The 22194-nt window shown below is 36.0% G+C and overlaps 1 protein-coding gene across 2 annotated transcripts in view; it reads right to left on the reverse strand.

Annotated features, from left to right (window-relative positions):
• Nucleotides 1-22194, reverse strand: part of MED13 (mediator complex subunit 13) — a 97762-nt gene that overhangs the window by 51456 nt on the left and 24112 nt on the right. For both annotated transcript variants that reach the window (XM_055577431.1, XM_055577432.1), the window contains exons 4-9: nucleotides 17489-17634; nucleotides 16443-16640; nucleotides 14870-15064; nucleotides 14154-14316; nucleotides 13849-13959; nucleotides 2608-3291 (exon numbers count right to left, since the gene is read on the reverse strand). In XM_055577431.1, coding sequence (XP_055433406.1) covers nucleotides 2608-3291; nucleotides 13849-13959; nucleotides 14154-14316; nucleotides 14870-15064; nucleotides 16443-16640; nucleotides 17489-17634 — 1497 coding nt within the window. The remainder of the gene's footprint in view (nucleotides 1-2607; nucleotides 3292-13848; nucleotides 13960-14153; nucleotides 14317-14869; nucleotides 15065-16442; nucleotides 16641-17488; nucleotides 17635-22194) is intronic.

Genomic DNA, 22194 nt, shown 5'->3' on the forward strand with positions numbered 1-22194 from the left:
AATCTCAAACTCCTAGTTTATCCCCCTCCTCTACCCCCGCCCCAGTACTGAAAGGGTTCCTTTTCTAAGAAAAATGAATAAATAACCTGCTGAAGGCACAAGATTTGTCATTCTTTTTATCCTGAAAGTTTAGGTATAAGGCCTCCGCTCCAAAACATCCCCTACCCCACTACCATAAAGTGTTTAGAACTGATACACAATTGATACTGAAATATTTATTGAATGAGTAAGTCCTGCCAATTGACAAGGTTCTATCTTTACACACAAATTTCCACTCAGCTCCTCTATTCCCTCATTCTAAAATGTGTAAGATGAGGAGCTTCCCTGGTGATCCAGAGGCTAAGACTCTGCACTTCCAATGCAGGGGGCATGGGTTTGATCCCTGATCAGGGAACTAGGATCCCATATGCTGCAGAGCCAAAACAAATAAATAAAATGTGTAAGATTAAACAATAATTTGATGAGAATCAGTATAGTAAAGAAAAAGACCAAAACAAAGAACTTCTAAAGGAAAAAAAAGTTACAGGACATTTAACAAGGGGGTGCTATTATTTTTTAATTTAGAAATTAAAAACACATGAATAATAAATATTAAAACTGTACAAGAAAAGAGCTAGAAGTTGAGGAATCCTCTCAGGAAAAAAAAAGAGAGAGAAAATATTAAAGTTCAACATCTGAATTCTAGAAATTCCACAGAGAATAGAGGAAAAAACAAAGACATTATCCAAGAAAAAAGTAACTTCCAGTAATGGGACAAAAAAAAAAAAAAAAAAAAGACTTCAAATTAAACCAGCCCTCCTCAAAAGTACAGTACAAGCAATGAATGAAAATATCACATTTATATGTGTGCGTGTGCATATATATACACATACACATATTCTTGTGAAATTTTAACATTCTAAGCAAAAGATCCTAAAAAATTTCACTGACAACAGACAGAGAAGAAAATGTAATCTCTGCACACTACTTGGCCTTGTATTGATAAATAGGTAGATAGTTTTAATGACTATAATAGTAAAATGAATATAATGGTTGGTTTTCACCTTTAAAAAAAACACCAACTGATTCACTTTGCTGTACACCTGAAACTAACACGACACTGTAAATCAACTATACTCCAATAAAAAATTAGGGGAAAAAACCCTACTATAGATACAAATGCAAAAAGCTGTGGGACAGATGATAATCAGAACAACAGAGAAAGTAAAGGGAGAACTGAAAATAAGACCATTTTTGCCCCAAAGTACATCATACATAACGTGTACCTATGACATACTTTGTGGACAAAGAAAGCAGACCACTGAACAGAGGAAGGTATCTGTAGTACATATAACTAACACAAGATTAACAGCCAGAAGATACAAAGAATAAATCGGGGTGGGAGGGAGGTGAAAGACCAAAAATGGACAAAAAATTATATCCAAAGCATATATAACCAATATAAGATTAATAACCAGAATATGAAAGGAATAAATCAGGGGGGAAAAAGAAAATAGACTAAAATATGATATACAGTATAGGCCCATAAACACTTTAAGTGCTGCTTAACCTCACCCTACTCCAGTACTCTTGCCTGGAGAATCCCATGGACAGAGGAGCCTGGTGGGCTGCAGTCTGTGGGGCCGCTAAGAGTCGGACACGACTGAGCGACTTCACTCTCACTTTTCACTTTCATGCATTGGAGAAGGAAATGGCAACCCACTCCAGTGTTCTTGCCTGGAGAATCCCAGGGACGGGGGAGCCTGGTGGGCTGCCGTCTATGGGGTCGCACAGAGTAAGACACGACTGAAGCGACTTAGCAGCAGCAGCAACCTTACTAGGAAACTGTAAAACATATAGTAAGACAATAATATGCCATTCTGCATGCAGCAGACTAGAAAATTAAAAGTCTCTTAATACCAAGGACTGAGGAAAATGTAGAATAGCTATTCTCATACTCTGCTGTTTGATGAGGGTGTAAACTAGTACAGTTTAGAAAGTAATTTGGCAACAACCTTTAATGCTGAATATCAATATACGCCATGGCACAGCAATTCCACTTTTTGTTATATTCCCTAGAGGAATTCTTACATACAAGTGTACAAGGAAATGTGTACAAAAAAATTCACTGCTACATCTTTTGTGAAAAACTGAAAATGATCAACATACCATCTCAAGAGAGCAGATAAATTGTGTAAATTCTGGCTAATATATTCGTAACAAAGAAAATACTTGAAAGCAAGTGAAATTAATTAACTAGAGCCACATGTCTAAAAACATGTAGAGAACTGATAAATACCAAATTCAGGATAGTGGAAGGAAGAATAGAGGAAAAATAATAGTATACAAAAGTGCTAATTGTATGTAAAATCCTTAAGTTGGCTGATGGACCAACCTAGTTGATGGATAAATGTTATTATTTTCTTCCTCTTTTTTGTGACTAAAATATTTCATAATAAAGAGGTCCCCTGAGGAAAAAATACAGTAGAGAAATTATCCAAAATTAATATTCAACTACTGAAAGGATTTATTATTGTAAATCCAACCCTGAAACCATTCTGGTGTCTATTAAGAACTTACATCATTTCCACCCTTAAATTTTAATTGACTATTAAAAAAAATACATACTCTGTAACTGATGTTACACTTTCCTGTCCAAAAGGTCCAACTGGATCATCCTTGAATTTATCACTTGGAAGTTGAGGTGGTAAAAACTCTAAATCTTTTTTCTTTGGGACCTTGTAATACTTCCAGGCTATATTAGCTTCATCTTCTTCCAAGTTTACTGCTGTACCAACATATATTGTAGGTTCTACAGCTTCCTGGAATTGAGCTGGGAAAGACTGGGATAAACTGTCTATCCCATCTTCCACTGGTTTAGAAGGAATCAAGGGATCCGGTGTTGGCATTTGATAAAAGTGTTGACTTTGTGGAGTTGAGGGTGTTTTAGTCACTCCTTCATCAACCACATCACAGGGGTGAGGACTAAGTGGGGGTGGTTGAGGTGAATTTGCCATTTCAGTGCCATGCATTTGAGGAGTCTTTGCTACATCATTAGTTCGGATATTTGTAAATCTCACTTGACTGTCTGGAGCAGAGATCACAAGTCTTTGGCTGGCTGAATCTGTGTCCATGCCAACATCATCGCTAACAGATACACGATGGTGAAAAGGAGTCAAGGGGCGTTTTTGTGGTTTTTCACTCTTTTCTTGCTTTTCATTGGTCTTGTGCTTCGGAAGTACTTGTTGTTGCTGACTTAAAGATGGTGCCTGTCCTTGTTGTCCAGGATTTCTAGGTTTGAGATTTTTGTGTCTGAAAAGTTAAAAGAAAGGTGTATTAATAGCATAACTGTTGTATCAAAGTATACAAGTTAACAGTATTCGAAATTTCACATGTCATTTGTTTTTCATACATAATCCTAAAAATTATTTAAATTTACATAGGAAAATTCTCTTTAGTGGCCTAAAACTAAGACCATGTAGAAAACTTTATAAAAGTCAATTCTCTCATGCTCACTTAATATGTAATCAGATAGGCAAAGGTGATTTGCCTTACATAATTTAAGTATCTTAGTATTTGAATATAGAGATAAGAGTCTAGTTGAGATAAAAAGGTATAAAATAGACTCAAATCTATCCATTTAAATCCTCTCCACTGAGGGAACATACTGAGATACCCTTCTGTGCAGAGCCTGGGACCTCTTATTGTACAGGAGGGGAAAAAAGCATGAAAGTTAAAACTGCAGTTATGCTGAAACGACACAAGAGAAACCCATTATTACCATGACACCAAAATCAAAGACACTGTAAGAAAACGAAATCATAGAATAAAATTTCTTAAGAAAACAAATGTACTTGGTGATTACATGGTTGTATATATTTGTCAGAATTCAAAACTGCCCACTTGAGAAGGATGAGTGTTAGTTACTCTATTAAAATTATACCTCAATAAATTTCACTTAAAAAAAAAAAAAAAAAAACACAGATGTAAATCAGTAACAAAAGATAAGCAATTGAGAAATGCATAAATTAAGAACACATCATAATCAAATGGGATTTGCACCATGAATGTAAGGTGTAACATTCATAAGGAAAAAAAACAGTATTGTTCATCATATTAATAAAACAAAACTATATGATTATCTCAATAAATATAGAAAAAACATGACAAAATTCAATACTTATTCATATAAAAAGATTCGGCTAGCAAGTACTAGAATTTAATCCAATAAAGTTCTGTTCAATTCAGTTGCTCAATTGTGTCCGACACTTTGCGACCCCATGGACTGCAGCACGCCAGGCCTCCCTGTCCATCACCAACTCCCAGTTTACTCAAACTCATGTCCAGTGAGTCAGTGATGCCATCCAACCATCTCATCCTCTGTTATCCCCTTCTCCTTCCGCCTTCAATCTTTCCCATCATCAGGGTCTTTTCAAATGAATGAGTTCTTCACATCAGGTGGCCAAAGTACTGGAGTTTCAGCTTCAGCATCAGTCTTTCCAATTAATATTCAGGACTGATTGCCCTTAGGATGGTCTGGCTGGATCACAGTGCAGTCCAAGGGACTCTCATGAGTCTTCTTGAACAACACAGTCCAAAGCATCAATTCTTTGGAGCTCAGCTTTCTTTATGGTCCAACTCTCACATCCATACATGACCACTGGAAAAACCATAGCCTTGACTAGATGGACCTTTGTTGGCAAAGTAATGTCTCTGCTTTTTAATATGTTGTCTAGGTTGGTCACAACTTTTCTTCCAAGGAGCAACTGTCTTTTAATTTCATGGCTACAGTCACCATCTGCAGTGATTTTGAAGCCCCCCAAAATAAAGTCTGTCACTGTTTCCTGTTTCCCCATCTATTTGCCAGGAAATGATGGGACCAGATGCCATGATCTTAGTTTTCTGAATGTTGAGTTTTAAGCCAACTTTTTCTACTCCTACACTTTCATCAAGAGGCTCTCTAGTTCTTCTTCACTTTCTGCCATAAGGGTGCTGTCATCTGCATATCCAAGGTTATTGATATTTCTCCCGGCAATCTTGATTCCAGCTTGTGCTTCTTCCAGCCCAACATTTAGCATGATGTACTCTGCATAGAAGTTAAATAAGTAGGGTGACAATATACAGCCTTGACGTACTCCATTCCCTACTTGGAACCAGTCTGTTGTTCCATGTCCAGTTCTAACTGTTGCTTCTTGACCTGCATACAGATTTCTCAGGAGGCAGGTCAAGTGGTCTGGTATTCCCATCTCTTTCAGAATTTTCTATAGTTTATTGTGATCCATACAGTCAAAGGCTTTGGCATAATCAATAAAGCAGAAATAGATGTTTTTTTGGAACTCTCTTGCTTTTTCCATGATCCAATGGATGTTGGCAATTTGATCTCTGGTTCCTCTGCCTTTTCTAAAACCAGCTTCAACAGCTGGAAGTTCACAGTTCATGTACTGTTGAAGCCTGGCTTAGAGAATATTGAGTATTACTTTACTAGCGTGTGAGATGAGTGCAATTATGAAGAGTGTGAGCATTCTTTGGCATTGCCTTTCTTTGGGATTGGAATGAAAACTGACCTTTTCCAGTCCTATGGCCACTGCTGAGTTTTCCAAATTTGCTGGCATATTGAGTGCAGCACTTTCACAGCATCATCTTTCAGGATTTGAAAGAGCTCAACTGGAATTCCATCACCTCCACTAGTTTTGTTCACAGTGATGCTTCCTAGGCTGACTTGACTTCACATTCCAGGATGTCTGGCTCTCTAGGTGAGTGATCATACCATCGTAATTATCTGGGTCATGAAGCTCTTTTTTGTATAGTTCTTCTGTGTATTCTTGCCACCTCTTCTTAATACCTTTTGCTTCTGTTAGGTCCGTACCATTTCTGTCCTTTATTGCACCCATTTTTGAATGAAATGTTCCCTTGGTATCTCTTAATTTTCTTGAAGAGATCTCTAGTCTTTCCCATTCTGTTGTTTTCCTCTATTTCGTGGCATTAATCACTGAGGAAGGCTTTCTTATCCCTCCTTGCTATTCTTTGGATCTCTGCATTCAAATGGGTGTATCTTTCCTTTTCTCCTTTGCCTTTCGCTTCTCTTATTTTCACAGCTATTTGTAAGGCCTCCTCAAACAACCATTTTGCCTTTTTGTATTTTCTTCTTAGGGACGGTCTTGATCCCTGCCTCCTATACAATGTCATGAACCTCTGTCCATAGTCCTTCAGGCACTCTATCAGAGCTAATCCCTTGAATCTATTTCTCACTTCCACTGTATAATCATAAGGGATGTGATTTAGGTTATACCTGCATGGTCTAGTGGTTTTCTCTACTTTCTTCATTTTAAGTCTAATTTGGCAAGAAGGAGATCATGATCTGAGCCACAGTCAGCTCCCGGTCTTGTTTTTGCCTACCGTATAGAGCTTCTCCATCATTGGCTGCAAAGAATACAATCAATCTAATTTCGGCATTGACCATATGGCGATGTCCATGTGTAGTCTTTTCTTGTGTTGTTGGAAGAGGGTGTTTGCTATGACCAGTGTGTTCTCTTGGAAAAACTCTATTAGCCTTTGCCCGGCTTCACTCTGTACTCCAAGGCCAAATTTGCCTGTTACTCCAGGTGTTTCTTGACTTCCTACTTTTGCATTCCAGTCCCCTATAATGAAAAGGACATCTTTTGGGGGTGTTAGTCCTAGAAGATCTTGTAGGTCTTCATGGAACCATTCAACTTCAGCTTCTTCAGCATTACTGGTTGGGGCATAGACTTGGATTACCATGATAGTGAATGGTCTGCCTTGGAAACGAACAGAGATCATTCTGTCATTTTTGAGACTGCATCCAAGTACTACATTTTGGACTCTTTTGTTGACTATGATGGCTACTCCATTTCTTCCAAGGATTCTTGCCCCCAGTAGTAGATAAAATGGTCATCTGAGTTAAATTCCCTCATTCCAGTCCATTTTAGTTCGTTGATTCCTAAAATGTTGTTGTTTACTCTTGTCATCTCCTATTTGACCACTTCCAGTTTGCCTTGATTCATGGACCTAACATTCCAGGTTCCTATGCAATAATTGCCCTTTACAGCATCGGACTTGCCTTTCATCACCAGTCACGTCCACAACTGGGTGTTTTTTTTGCTTTGGCTCCATCTCTTCATTCTTTCTAGAGTTATTTCTCCACTGAACTCCAGTAGCATATTGGGCACCTACTGACCTGGGGAGTTCATCTTTCAGTGTCCTATCTTTTTGACTTTTCATGCTGTTCATGGGGTTCTCAAGGCAAAAATACTGAAGTGGTTTGCCATTCCCTTCTCCAGTGGACCATATTTTGTCAGAACTCTCTAATCCAATAAAAAACATCTATTAAAAAACTCCTGGAGAAGAAAATGGCAACTCACTCCAGTATTCTTGCCTGGAGAATCCCACAGACAGAGGAGCCATGGGGTCGCTAGAGTCAGACATGACTTAGCGACTAAACTACAACTAGTAGAAGAAAAACTGTCTTTATTCACAGAACACATGATTAGAACTTTACAATGAAGGCATTAGGCTGATCACCATCTTCTCAATCTTAACATTATTAAAAGTGGGAAAACCAGGCACATGTCTCCTCTGATGTGACACTATACAAAGCAACACAACACTACCTATGAAATATTCTCACCAAAAATATTAAACCCGAACCTCACTAAGCCTCTAGATCAGTAGTGCCCAAAAGAATTTTCTGTGATGACAGAAATGTTATGTGGCTGCTGCAGATTTAAAATGATACTTATGCAATGGAGGGACTAAATTTTTAATTTTATTTAAAACCAGTTACTTTAAATAGCCACTCGTGGTTACAAACATAGCTAGCTGGTATTGGAGGGTATGGCTCTAGAGCTACCTTCCATTTTCAGAAATACAAGGAATAAAGAACAAGTTAAAATATATGACAAACTGAGAAAATCTGTAATGTGGGACATTCTAGAGAACAACTTATCTAGTTTCTCCAACCAAGTCCATGTCATAAAAGGGGTAAGAGCACTACAAGAGAGACCTGGAAAACTTAATATCAATTCTACATTCCTTGTTTGAATCCTGGAAGTCAAACTAAACACAAAAAGATATTTCTGAGACAAATCTGTATAAAGTATCAGATGACACCAATAAAATGCAGTTTCTTTTATCAGATATGATAATGGAATTATGTAAGAAAATACTGACTTTTTTTAAGAGTTGCATGCTGGAGTAGGAGTGAAATGAAGATACTTAAGATCTGCTTTAAAAACCTTCAGCAAGAGTGCAGCTTTGAGGATTAGCCAAATAAAGCATTATATCAACAGTATTATAGAGTACTATGAACTTGAAAAAACAAAGTGGAAACTCTATGTGCTGACAAGGAAAGATACCTAGGATAACTGTTTTTCTAAAAAGCAAGTTAGACAACAGTATACATAGCATGATTCCTTTTGAAGAAATGAAAGCAAGCAGGCAGATCTACATACATACATAAGAGGGACAACTTGTCATTTTAATTTTTATATAGATGTGCATTATTTTTTAATAGCATTTAAAATTTTAATAAAATTACTGGCTATTAAAAAAATAAACAGTAGTTCTTACCCAATGTTAAGAATAATCCCTTCTCTACCTACCCCCTCTTTGAATATTTTCAACAACAAGGACCACATTACCTTATGAGGAAATGCATTCCATCATCAAATAGCTCTAGTTGTTAGAAAATTATACTGAAATAGAAACTTGTCTTTTCTAAGCCAGACATTCGTGTGTGTGTGTGTGTGTGTGTGTGTATATATATATGCATTTTTCCTATACCCAGGTATTAGTCTTATATTGAATTCTATTTCTAAAGCTGTCCTGCCCAAGAATGGTATCCAAAGCCACACGTGCCTTATAATGTAAAACATACTTTAATTTTTAAAGACATTTATGAAAGAATGTCAACTAAGTAAATTTTTTTTTTTTTTGCTTTCCAAAATACAGTTGATTTCTATAAAAGTATTTTATTCATGTTAATTTGTACTGGGCTTATTATTTTTTTAAAATAAACTAAGCAGTGCTTTAAAATTTCTCTAAAATTATATAAACACACATGTTGTTTATTCTTTTGTGACCCCATAAACTAAATAACCCACTAGGTTCCTCTGTTCATGGAATTTCCCAGGCAAGAATCCTGGAATGGGTTGCCACTTCCTTCTCCAGGAGATCTTCCCAATTCAGGGACTGAACTCACATCTCCTGTATTGGGAGGTGGATTCTTTACCACTAAACCACCAGGGAAGCCCCATAAACAGACATAACCCATATAAATAAAAGCACATTCAGAGCCTCTGTAACTTTAAAAGTATAAATGAGTTCTGAAACCAAAAATTTAAGAATTCATCAAGTTATGCAAGGCACTAAGGAGAGAAACAATCTCTAATAATCTAAGGTGTTCCAAGTATACAAGGGATACAAAAAGTATCCTTCTGTGAGGCTAAGAACTATTAATCTGAGCTATATAAGAACAGCAATGGCTCTCCAAAACTTTGGTAACATCAAATCATAGTCCCTTTCTTCTATATCGACCTTTGCCTAAAAGGTCTAATCTTTAGAGACAAGTGAATTTCACACTAGAAGCAACAAAGGGGAAATTTTTCTAAAAAAGAAACTGTCCTGAAAGTACAATCCAACAAAATGACTCCTTTAGATTATGTTTCCAACTGACTGAAGTTCCTAGTATTTCAGTGTTAATATCTAAAATAATTGCATCACTTTCTACTTATATAGCTTGCTAAAGTCTAATTTTCTTATGCACATTCCACCAGACTAAAGCCTAATAACCATAAATGTGTAATTTTTAATCTCACTAATAACTAAAAAAAAATGCCAATTAAAATGTTATGTTTTTCATGTTTTATGTTTTATTATAATGGGAAAAAAATAATTTTACGGGCAGTTCTCAGATCAGTGAAATCACAAGAAAAACCAATACCTTTGTATGTAAAAAGTGGAAGTAAAACTGGTAGTCCTTCTGAAGTCTAAAGAAAAGTATTTAAAAAGGTCCCCTCACCCACAACTGTCTATCACATCACCCACCTAATTTTATTTCCTTCTTAGCACTCATCACTCATTAATTTTAAAAGATTAAGAATTCTTTTTGAAAACAAATTAATTATCTGCCCCTCCCCTTAGCATGCAGGCTTCATAAGACGAGAAGCCCTGTTCACTACTGTACCCTGAACCTTGGACATCATCTATCACTGAGTGTTTCAAAAAAAAAAAAAAAAAAAAAAAAGACCTAGCAAGTAACTGATAGTCACAAAATTGTTATTTTATTTTTAAAAAGTTAAACACAAGCTAAAAACTTTTGCAAACAACCTATTTGCCCATCAATCCTAGAATGATTAAAAACACTATGATACCTATATTCAGTAGAATATCAAGAAGTTTTTTAAAACAGTAAGGCAGAGTCGCAAGTAACTAGAATGAAGAGACTGCAGGCACATTAAGTGAAAAAAATAAGTTGCTAAATACATCTGTATTATGTTTCCGTGTTGGGAGGAAAAACATATATACACACAAAATTACACACACACACACAAAAGAATAATACTTACCTGGCAAGTAATTATTTCTAGTGAGAAGAGAGTAGGATTTGGAAAGAGAGAGCACTCAAGGGGTACTTCAGCTCTATTTGTATAATTTAAATTCTTAAAAATCACATATACTCATGCAAACTGCTTATATAACTATGCAACTTTTTTTTCAAATCAATTTCCAAGAGAAAGGTCCAGTCCTATCTTTCACACAGAGTTAACTTACTACAGAGAATCATTTACAAAAAAAAAAAAAAAAACACAGGAAAATGAGGTAACAGAGAAAGTAGTAACAGCAAGGAGCTTCAATCACTTCTATGACTGAAAGGACAATAAGATGATGTAGTCCCATCAGATCACAAAAGCCTGGGACGATGCTAGAACCACAACAGGAACTACCTAACGGTAACTGGGACCAGGGAAGAACCAGCTGATAAAGGGACACAGCTGTTGCTGGAGCTGGCTCAAAAAACGGGTGGGGAAATACCCTGGTTTCTTCCAATCTTAAGATTATAACTAATCTTCTGTTAGTGCCTCCAATTAGTCAACTCCAAAAACAAGTGAGCCTAATCAATCATCATGCTGTGCATCTTAAAAGTCATACAGTTATCACTGTCAATTATATCACAATAAAGTTGGGAGGGGAAACCAACAAAACATGTTGAAAGCAAGGAAGCCTACAAAATGTAATTCCCTGCAATACAGAATAGGGCAGGGAAAAGATACGGATAGATTTGATAATAAGCTGGTTGACTGGCACAGTCAGTTATCAGTGTATGCCCTACTTCCGATATTCTATGGCAGGAGAGGACTCACACATATGGTGGCTCAAAGTCCATTTCAAGCCTTACTTAAGTAAAAAAGAACCAGATTTGGGGGGAGGGGCAGGGGTAGAGCAGGAATCTAAAGTACAAAATGCAATAGTAAAAAAGTAAATGATTAGAAACACTATTTACTAGATGGGTAAAATTACCAAAGTTAGTCAAATACATAGATTATATGAAATTTCACCATATGAAATCTCTGTATTCTGGAGGAATTTCTGGAAATCTGAGACAAAGTATGTCTTTAAAAATAAAAGTTTAGCTTAGAGACCAAGAATTAACACTTATGTTCACCAACGTGAACTTTGAGTGTCTTCCTCTAAAACTATTCTAGGCAAATAGCCTTAAAACCTAAATCTTTCAAAAAGGTTAGAAACTAAAACAGAAGAGCTGCTACCAAAACATGCCAATACAGGGAAAGAAAAGCCTAATTCCATTATGCATTCTAGTGGTCTTAGACCAGGGATTAGCTAACTTTTTCTGTAAAGGACCAGACGGTAAATATTTTAGGCTCTAGGAGTTATACAGTCTCTCCTGTAACTAATCAACTCTGTAAAAGCAGCCACAGTTAGTACATGGATGAACAGATGTGGCTCTGTCCCAGTAAATTCTTATTTATGGACACATAAATTTGAATTTCACATAACTTTCACAAAATATTTTCCATTTTTTTTTTCAAATATTTAAAACTGAAATCATTTCCGCTCACAGGCCATACCAACCACGTGAGCCAGATTTGGCCAACAGATCAGTTTGCCAACCCCTGGTCTCCGACAAAATAATGCACTGAATCTCTACGTTTCAAAACTAAGTTTGATTTTTCCCTCCAAGGTGAGTATAGCTTTTAACTATTTTAAACTGTTAAACAGGAACTAATCTATCTATATTTTTAATCCAACCTATCAACAACACAGGTGCATTTTTTTTGTTGTTCGCCTCCATCCCCACCTGCACTCCCAACCTGGCACTTCCCTGATGGTTCAGGGGGTAAAGAATCTACCTGCAGTGCAGGAGACACAGGTTCCAACCATCCCTGGGTCAGAAAGAACCCCTGGAAGAGGAAATGGCAACCCAGTCTAGTATTCTTGCCTGGAAAATTTCATAGAGGAACCTGGCAGACTTATAGTCCATGGGGTCGCAAAAGAGTCAGAAATGACTGAGCACATGGCCCACCTCCATGCCACCCCCAACATAGATGGATTTATTCAGGATAAGCAGAGAACAGCAATATGGGGTCTACAAACATGGTGAGCAAAGAGTGAGTTCCCTGTATGGCAAGGGAAGGCCAACACTTTGATAGAGGAATAAACGAAGATGGGACGGGTATAGTAAACAGAGTCCATGGTTTTTCGCTGGCCTCATCCTTGTTGGAAAGGAGAGGAGTGTTTCTTCTTTCTGTTGTGCTCTGTGATTGTCACACACAGTGTGAGAGCTCCCCCCATTCTGGTCAGAGGCAAGTTTTTAACGAGGTTGACAAATATTTAAAAGTGTAGTCTTTAACCCAAAGAAATATAAACATAAATTTAATCTATGCAAAAACACACCAGAACACTTGAAGGGGTGTCACTGTATTCAAAGCTAATATAAGAAAAACCCTGACCCTAACCTGCATGCCTCCTTCCCTCTGGCTCACAACCATGACAATAAGAGGTGGCTGGTCAGTGCAGGAGACACAGGTTCCAACCAATAAATAAACCGTATTTATTCACAAGTCCTTGATTAGGGGGTGTCAGTGCCATTATTTGTTTACTCATCTGCAAAAGCATATGATCTACCTTTAATCTGTAGACTAAAATAATAAACTCTTGGCAATACAATATGCATCCCTTAATAACCAAACCTCATCCAAGTCCCTAAAGAATTCCATGTACATTCATTCTTCCACTGAGCTTTCAATCAATACAGTCTATTAGAAAGCCTGTATTTTTACAGCTTTGGTCCCTTGTAGAATCTTATTTTCTGATTTTTAGTTCAGCATTTCACCTACAGCTTGACCAAAGGGATGCTATAAGAAACTGCTGCACAAAACCCAATATTGAATTTACTATAAAAAAAATTGAGAAAAATTTTATCTAGTATATCATGCATCATCTTTTTTATGAGGACACTTGGGAGAAATTTCTCAACCATAGTGCTATTTATGAACAGTTTTCTCAAGAGACTTGTGTTCCTCTTATCTTACAGATACTATATATTCCATAATTCAGTATAAAATTCTTTTAGGCTGTGAATTCAAGCTTTCACAGTCCAACTCTGGTAACTGTGTAAGAATCTATGACATACATTTTTATGTACTTCTATAATTAGCTCCATATTACTGAATTTTTATTTTCCTCAAATTTTTTTCTTTTGGGAAAAATCCTGACACTGTGTTTGTATATTTTTACCTCAAACAAAGTGGGGCATAAGTATGCAATGGCGTAAGAAACTATCACACACATATATGTACTTACATCATTCAACTGGGGGGGGAAAGTACTTACCTCAAACAGCTGCAATTTGTTCTTTGTGTGGCTTCAACAAAATCCCAGGATGCTACTTTATCAGCTGTCTCTTCTTCACACAGACCACCTGATGAAGCCGAATACTTCCTCCTAAAATTTGAAATTATGTAATCTTTAGAATTCATAAAAATTTTTGTAAAATTGAATTAAGCATTAAAATTGAATTTTTTTAAATCAATTTTTTTGAATTAAAATCATAAGAATGACCACTTATACTTTCAAATCTCTTATCTCCAAGTAACTACCAACACGCAATTTTTAAACTTGAAGATGAAAATACATACTTGTTCTGTGCTCTGTTCATATTACATTCTTGCCAAACTCTATCCACCACATGATTTGCTAATTTTCTGGGTATCTTCCCACCATGATGGCTAGTACTATCTGAGCTGAAGCCATCAGATACTGAAGAAAATTTGATCCACTTCTGGGCAGACTGAGGATCAACTGAAAACAAAAAAAAATTGATTGTAGGAGAATAAAGGCAGGTTAAAGAGTATTACTTTGTTTTCTGTTTCTTTGATTTCTCATACAACTTGCTCCAGCTACCTGGTAAGCCTACTTACATTTTGAGGAAAAAAAGCAGGTCACTTCACTTAAAATACAAAAAGCAAAAAAATTTGAACAGGAGATGGGCAATGATGGTAGTATTATATTAATGTTAATTTCCTGACTTGGAAGATTAAATGGTAGTCATATAGAAGAGAGTCCTTAATTTTGGGAAACAGACTTAGTGCTTAGGCATAATGAGGCATTATGTCTGCAGCTTGTTCTCAAATGGTTCAGAAAAAGACCCATGTTAAGGAATATATGCATAGAGAGAGGGTGATGGAGCAAGTATTAACAATTTGGGAATCTGAATGAGTAGAGCTTTTTGTAAGGTACTTGGCAAACACTTCAGTAAGTGTGAAATTATTTCAAAATAATTATTTTTAAGTGTTTATTATATTCAAGAGAACCCATTTACCACTAGAGCTAATAAAACAGATTAGTACAACACCTGTTTGGACTTCCTCAGGAGATGTAGGTGGTGTAAGAGTAACCGAAGACATAGCAGGATCTCTTGTGGAAGCAGGCACTTGGTGGACACCCAAGCAAGAAGCTGAACAGTGAGAGGATCCCACAGAGCTAGGAGTAGGAATGTCTGACTGAGGGACTAGAACAAAGCATGCTGGGTAGATCATTCGGACACCAGCTAAAAGGGGGGGAAAAGAGGAAAATTAATTACCTTTGGGTTTGTAGTGGGATTTGTTTCACTCAAAAGTGCAATAATGGAAAAGCAGATACAAAATGATCACATTTGTTAAAATAAAAATACATTAAATATAAAATACATTTAGTGTATTTTTATAAATATACACTCTTTCTGGTAAAATGTTTTTCTGAAAGAAACCACAAGAAGCTGGTGGTAGTGGTTACCCTTCGTGAGAGAGACTTAGAAGAAAGCAGCTTTCTCGTTTCACTTTTGGATTTTTTAACCATGAATGTGCATTACTTAAAAAAACTGTATTTGCAAATTTGATCAAATTTATTTTAAAACTTTAACAAAGGTAACTGGCACTGGAATTATGGACCTTTTTATTTTCTTCTTTATATATTTCTATCTGAAAAGTCTAATATATGTTATTGTGTTTTGTTCCTGTTTCTGACACAACTACTCTGATGATGTATTTACTGAAACTGAATACTGATACTCCTTTGATTAAAAAAACAAAGAAGGTAATCTTCATATAACATTACCATATGAATTCATTAAATACAATGCTGCAAATTTTAATCCCAATTATCTGCTCAACCATATATTCCCCACACTTCCCACATCTCTCTAAGGTGGAGTATACATCTGCACTCATTGTTAGGTTGGATGTGCACCTTGCTCTGGAATCTACATGCAGGTGACAAATGCCACAACCCAACAAGAACTTTAGATGCACTTGCAGGATCACTGCAGCCTCTCCTACTTTACGTCCTCTGCCTTCATATTAGCATGTCTCAAATACAGTTTACCTTGTTAACTTAGGTCCCTGAGGAAGAAGATGCATGTAATACAGCGTACCTAAGCAGAGCTGACCTGGACAGAGCTAATCAGCCACAAGGTCTTTAGGTATACATTTTCTGCCTTTCAAGTCATCAGAGGAGACAGTTTTACCAAACATTAAGATACTGCATCACACAGGCTGTCAACTTTCTCACCTCCAAATATTCTTCATTCACAATTATTTTCTTCTCACCTTTAGCATGCTTCCCTCTAGGTGGGTTATAGTTCCCTTCCCCAATGACTGACTTGGCCATATACTAGTTTTTACCTAATGGAATGTAAGCACATGCCACATATATCATATCCTAGCAGAAGATTAAATATACTTAATATGGTTAGACTCAGTTCCTATTATTCCTCTGTTCTTTTAAGAATATTATGTCCCAGATACTGGATGAAAAGATACAAGAAAGCCAAACCAAATGTTTGATATTAAAAGCCACTAAGATATTAAAGAGTTATATCATCCAGCAAAATCTAACTAATACATATAGTCACACATTTCCCACTTAGGATTAATACTCAGAATCCGTACCAACAAGAACTTCTACTGCAGCTAAAGAATCATCTTCCCAATCCATATCTTCCTGTTTTTCTTCAGACATCTCCTTCAAACAAGATGAGATAGGATAGAACTGTTTCCATTCACCAATCAATTTTTTTGTAGCTGAATCGGACATCTTGAATGCCTGTCCTGTGAGAGTGCCATTTAGTCCAAATGGGCTTAAGATAACTAGAAACCCAAAAGAGACATTAAGTAAGTAACTAAAGACAATTATACCAAATAAGATGACACTGAATAGTATGGCAAATAATTACGCAATTCAAACAAAGAAAAGGAAACCCATAATGATCAATTCCAGAGAAAATGAATTTACTGTACTTCATTAAGTGAAGATAAAGTGTAACCCCGAGTTTATTATAAAACTTAAGATTCTGTCTACCCAAAAATCTCAGATGGATAGTTTCAACATAAACTGTGAATATTTGTATATCCTTCAATTTCTCTTGACTTTCCACTAAGAAAAAGCAATTTAAGGAAAAACAACATATAAGTCCTTATTATATACTGCCATATAAATTTTAAAAGAGCAAATAGGAAGCTTAGAACTAAAACAAGAACACACTGTCTTACAAAGAACACACTTGAAAGAACTCACAGTCCTTGCAAACAAATAATTTTTTTTTTAATCATCAATCTTACAAAATTATTTCCTCTAGAGTTCAACCACTTTCATGGTATGAATTATATCAAAAGTCCTATGTACCTACATTAAACATGGCTTATGTGAACTGATACAAAAGAGAACCTTGAATATATATAACATGTATACCATCTATAGCCTATTTAAAAGAACACTTTAAAATATGCTAACATTCATGTACAAGAACTTTTAAAAATAATATTTGCATTAAAAATTTATTTAATTGACTTAATACTCTAATGGGAAAGAAGTAAACTACATCAGAATCACCATTAGGCTAAAGATTGGGGGAAATCTCATTAATCTCTACCAGTAAGATTTTTTTCTTGAAACAACAATAAAAAAATCAAGGAACTATACCCATAAAATAATCTACCTTGAAATGGGCTATTAGACTGTTGAGCAAGGGTGATATGTTCTTCACTAAGAAGGTATACAGGTTGATGTTGATTAATTTCCACACTGGTACAAACATTGCTGTCTCCATGCAAGAAAAAGGTGAAAGAGCAGGACAAGTGTTCACTAATAAAGAAGAAAAAATAGTATTTTAATAATGATTTATAGCCAAAAACAAAGTCAATTTGCTTTTTTTTTTTAAGAAGTTACACCACAAAAATGCACATTCTCTTTAACCCAGAAATTCTACCTTATCACCTAAAGGGAAAAAAAGAAATCACAGATATAAGCAAAGATTTAGCTATAAGAAATGTTCTTCACAGCACTGTTTATAATAGGAAAAGCTGCAAAGAAAGGAACCAGTTAAACAAGTTAGGTACACCCACACATAATGATAATATAGCCACTAAAATAAATAAAGGAGGGGGAGTGGGTTTGATGGGAAAGGTAATAGTACAGTTTAGTATAGTTTCAATTTTTTTTTTAAGGAAAAAAAAGGTTATGTTGATGAAAAAAATCTATGCATACAATAGAATTAAAAATGATCTAATTTTTTATTTCTTCTCTATTAAAAAATAAATGGAAATATATTTTCTCATATTATTTCTGAAACTGGGCTGAATGCAATTAATCAAGCAGCTAATGTGCTGCCCTCCCCCTCCCCAATGAATATTTTAAAGCAATGATGAGTGTTATAATTGAAGGTATTCTAGAATCAAAGTTACAAGCAAAATAGACCATCTTAGGAAATTTAGATATGACTGGGTATACAGATTGGAAAATGAAAGTTCCCAAGAGGAAAGTAGATATATCCATAAGGTAAAATTTAGAAAAGTCGAGGGGCCCAGAAGAGAATGAGATTATACACTAAGAAGAATTTACTTACTTTATTCCTTCTCCAAACACTTATCCTAAGAATCATCTTAAAGAACCAATTCTTTAAGCTATAACCATTAATAAGCTTGAAATCTATTGTATACATCCTTAAACCCCTTGAATTTTTTCTGGACTAGACAAGGGTATAATAAATTAAGTTACAGTAAAAGTAATTACTGTATTTTCCCCATCCCAGTAGCTTTTGTTGTTAAATTATTTTCAGGATAATTCTGAATTTACAGAAAATTTACAAACATAGGAAGTCCCCATATACCCTTCACTCAGTTTGCCTTAACGTCTTACATAGCCATGCTTCATTGGTCAAACAAGCAATTAACACTGGCACATTACTACAACAAACTCCAGTTTTTTTTTTGTTCACCAGAGTTTTCCACTAATATCCTTTTTCTGTTCCAGAATCAAATCCAAGATATCACAATGCATTTACCCAATTATTTTTTTGCTTCAGCTGTATTGAGATTTAAGTGATAACTACAGGAAATAAAATTATTTATATTATTTAAAAATAAATTAAGCTCATTTCTTCTGATTAAAAAACCTAAGTCCTTTGGAATAACTATGGTTGTGTAATTACAAAGACCGTAGACATTTGCTTATATTCAGACATAAATGCACTCTATATTAAACAACCAAGTGAAGACAAGTGTTACTCCTTTTATTAAAAAAGTGTTTTGTAGCAAACCACATGACACTATGTTAATCTCAATCATTTAATTACAGCTCTGCTAAGTGCTATAACAAAAATTATGTACAGGATACTAACAGACTGTCTTAACAAGACCTAACTCATGAAAATAAACTTATATACATACATTTTATATATATATAATTTCTAAGGGAAAAAGAATCACACTTGGGTTAACGCCATAAAAGTTATTACGTCCTATGATACCTTTCATCAGCCTATCCCCCCCATAACTCTTATTTCTCCAATTTCATTTCTTACTTATCGTTCTCTAATACTTCCCCCTTTTTCCTCAATTGACCCCTCTGCTGTTCCTTAAACACATTAGGCCTTTGTACCTACTGTTATTCCATCTGGAACACTCTAGATAGCTATACTCACCTTCATCAACCTTTCTCAGATTTTTAAACACCTTCTAAGTGAGGTCTTCACTGATCACCCTCCTTTAAATTGTTCTTCTGGGATTTGTTTTGGCTTAAGAAATAATCAAAATCTAACTTATTACACAGTTTATTTCTTATAGTCACCAAGAATGTAAGCTCTGCTGGAGAAGGAATGTGTTTCCTTCGTACAATGTTGTATCCCTGTATTGATAGAATTGGTCCTTGACACATAGTACTAAATACTGTAGAATAAAATCCACATTTGATCTTTTTTTTTTCCCCTAACCATTCTCCTTTTCTTATCAAATCTGCACAGTTGTGCAAGCCAGATATATAAATCATCTCCAATTTTTCAATTTCCCCAAACTTCCTACCTTCAACTAATCCATCACTAATTCCTACTGATTCCAGTTCTTAGATAATTTTTTTGTTCTTTGTTTTTTTTAAGGTCTGAGTAGTTGTTAAAATTTCTAATTTACCTTTCTTTACAACACTGCCAGCGATCTAAAAATTAATTCTAATCATGCAACTGGGAGGCTCAAAATCAATAGTTTCCCAATGCCTTCAGGACTAAGTCAAAAAAACCCCTAAAACCTTAGCACAGCACTTTAGATCTTCCACAATCTGACCCTTGCACTAAACTCTCTAGACCGAGATCACTTAATCCACCAAGAATTACCCCTTTGTTTAGATACCTCACATAAGGAGAATCATACAATATTTGCCTTTTTGTGACTGGTTTCTTTCACTTAGCATAATGTCCACAAGGTTCATCCATAGTGTAGCACATGACAGGATTTCTTCCCTTTTAAAGGATGAACAATAATTCATTGTATGTTTATAACACATTTTGCTTAGTCATCATCCATCAATGGATATTCGCGTTGGTTCTACCCCTTGGCTATTAAGAATGCTGCTGCTATGAACATGGATGTGCAAAATGTCTTCAAAATCCTGCTTTCAATTATTCTGGATACACACTCCAAAAAAGGTCTGCTGGATCATATGGTATTTTGTTTTCAATTTTTGGAGCAATCCCGTAACATTTTCCACAGTGACTATACTATTTTACAATCTCACTAACCATGCATAAGGGTTCCAATTTCTCTATCCTTAGTAACATCTGCTATTCTTTATTTCAATAGTAGCCACCTAATATGTTTTTGGGCTTTCCTTGTGGCTCAGCTTGTAAAGAAGCCGCCTGCAATGTGGGAGACCTGGGTTCGATCCCTAGGTTGGGAAGATACCCTGGAGAAGAGAAAGGCTACCCAATCCAATATTCTGGCCTGGAGAATTCCATGGACTACAGTCCATGGGGTCACAAAGAGTCGGACACAACTGAATGACTTTCACGTTTTTATTTATATTTCTCCGATTAGTGATACTGAGTAACTTTTTTTTTTAAGATTTATTTATTACATTTTTGGCTGTGCTGGGTCTTTGTTGCTGCACATGGGTTTTTTCTAGTTTCACAAAAGGAGGCTACTCTCTAGTTGTGGTACATGCTTTTTATTGCGGTGGCTTCTCTTGTTGCGGAGCACAGACTCTAAGCGTGCAAACTTCAGTAGTTGCAACTCACGGGCTCAGCTGCCTCACAGCATGGATTCCTCTCAGAGCAGGGATAGAACCGTGCCCTCTGCATTGGCAGGCGGCCTCTGGATCACCAGGGAAGTCCTGAACATCTTGTCTTATGCTTACTGACCATTTATATATATTCTTTGAAGAAATATCTATTGAAGTATTTTTCCCATTTTTTAATTGGGTTATTTGATATTTTGTAGAGTTGTAGTTCAGTTCAGTTGCTCAGTTGTGTCCGACTCTTTGCGACCCCATGAATCGCAGCACGCGAGGCCTCCCTGTCCATCACCAACTCCCGAAGTTCACCCAGACTCATATCCATCGAGTCAGTGATGCCATCCAGCCATCTCATCCTCTGCCATCCCCTTCGCCTCTTGCCCCTAGTCCCTCCCAGCATCAGGGTCTTTTCCAATGAGTCAACTCTTTGCATGAGGTGGCCAAAGTACTGGAGTTTCAGGTTCAGCATCAGTCCTTCCAATCTTTATAATGCTGGCTATTAACACCTTAGTAGATACATGATTGCAAATATTCTCTCCAATCCATAATGCACAAAGAAATTTAGGTTGGATATAGTCCCATTTGTCTATTTTTGCTTTTGTTGCCTATGTTTTTGTGCCATAACCATAAAATCACTGCCAAATCCAGTGACATGAAGCTTTTCCAATACATTTTTTTTCTAGGAGCTTTATAGTTTTAGGTCTTACATTTAGGTTTTTAATCAATTTTAAGTTATTTTTTGTATACAGTATAAGATAAGGGTCCAAGTTCATTCTTTTACATGTGAATACTTGTTTTCCCAACACCGTTTTTTGAAGAGAATGTCCTTTCCCCACTGAGTGGTCCTGGCACACTTGTTAAAGGTCATTTGAACATATACACAAGAACTTATCTCTGAACTTTCTATTCTCTCCCAATGGTTTACATGTTTGTCTTTATGCCAGTACCATACTGTTTTGATTACTGTAGCTCTGTAATGTTTTGCTCATTCCTCCCTTTATCCAGACTTTGTAGTTCTTCCTATTAGAGGTGAAATATACTTCTCCAACCCTTGAATCAGGCTTGCTTTGTGACTTGCTTTGGCCAAGCAGAAGGTTGAAGAATACTTAGCTTGTCCTCTGGTGCTTCTGTCATCACAAGAATATG

Source organism: Bubalus kerabau, chromosome 4 (genome assembly GCF_029407905.1).
Source record: "Bubalus kerabau isolate K-KA32 ecotype Philippines breed swamp buffalo chromosome 4, PCC_UOA_SB_1v2, whole genome shotgun sequence".
Taxonomy (NCBI): Eukaryota; Metazoa; Chordata; class Mammalia; order Artiodactyla; family Bovidae; genus Bubalus; species Bubalus kerabau.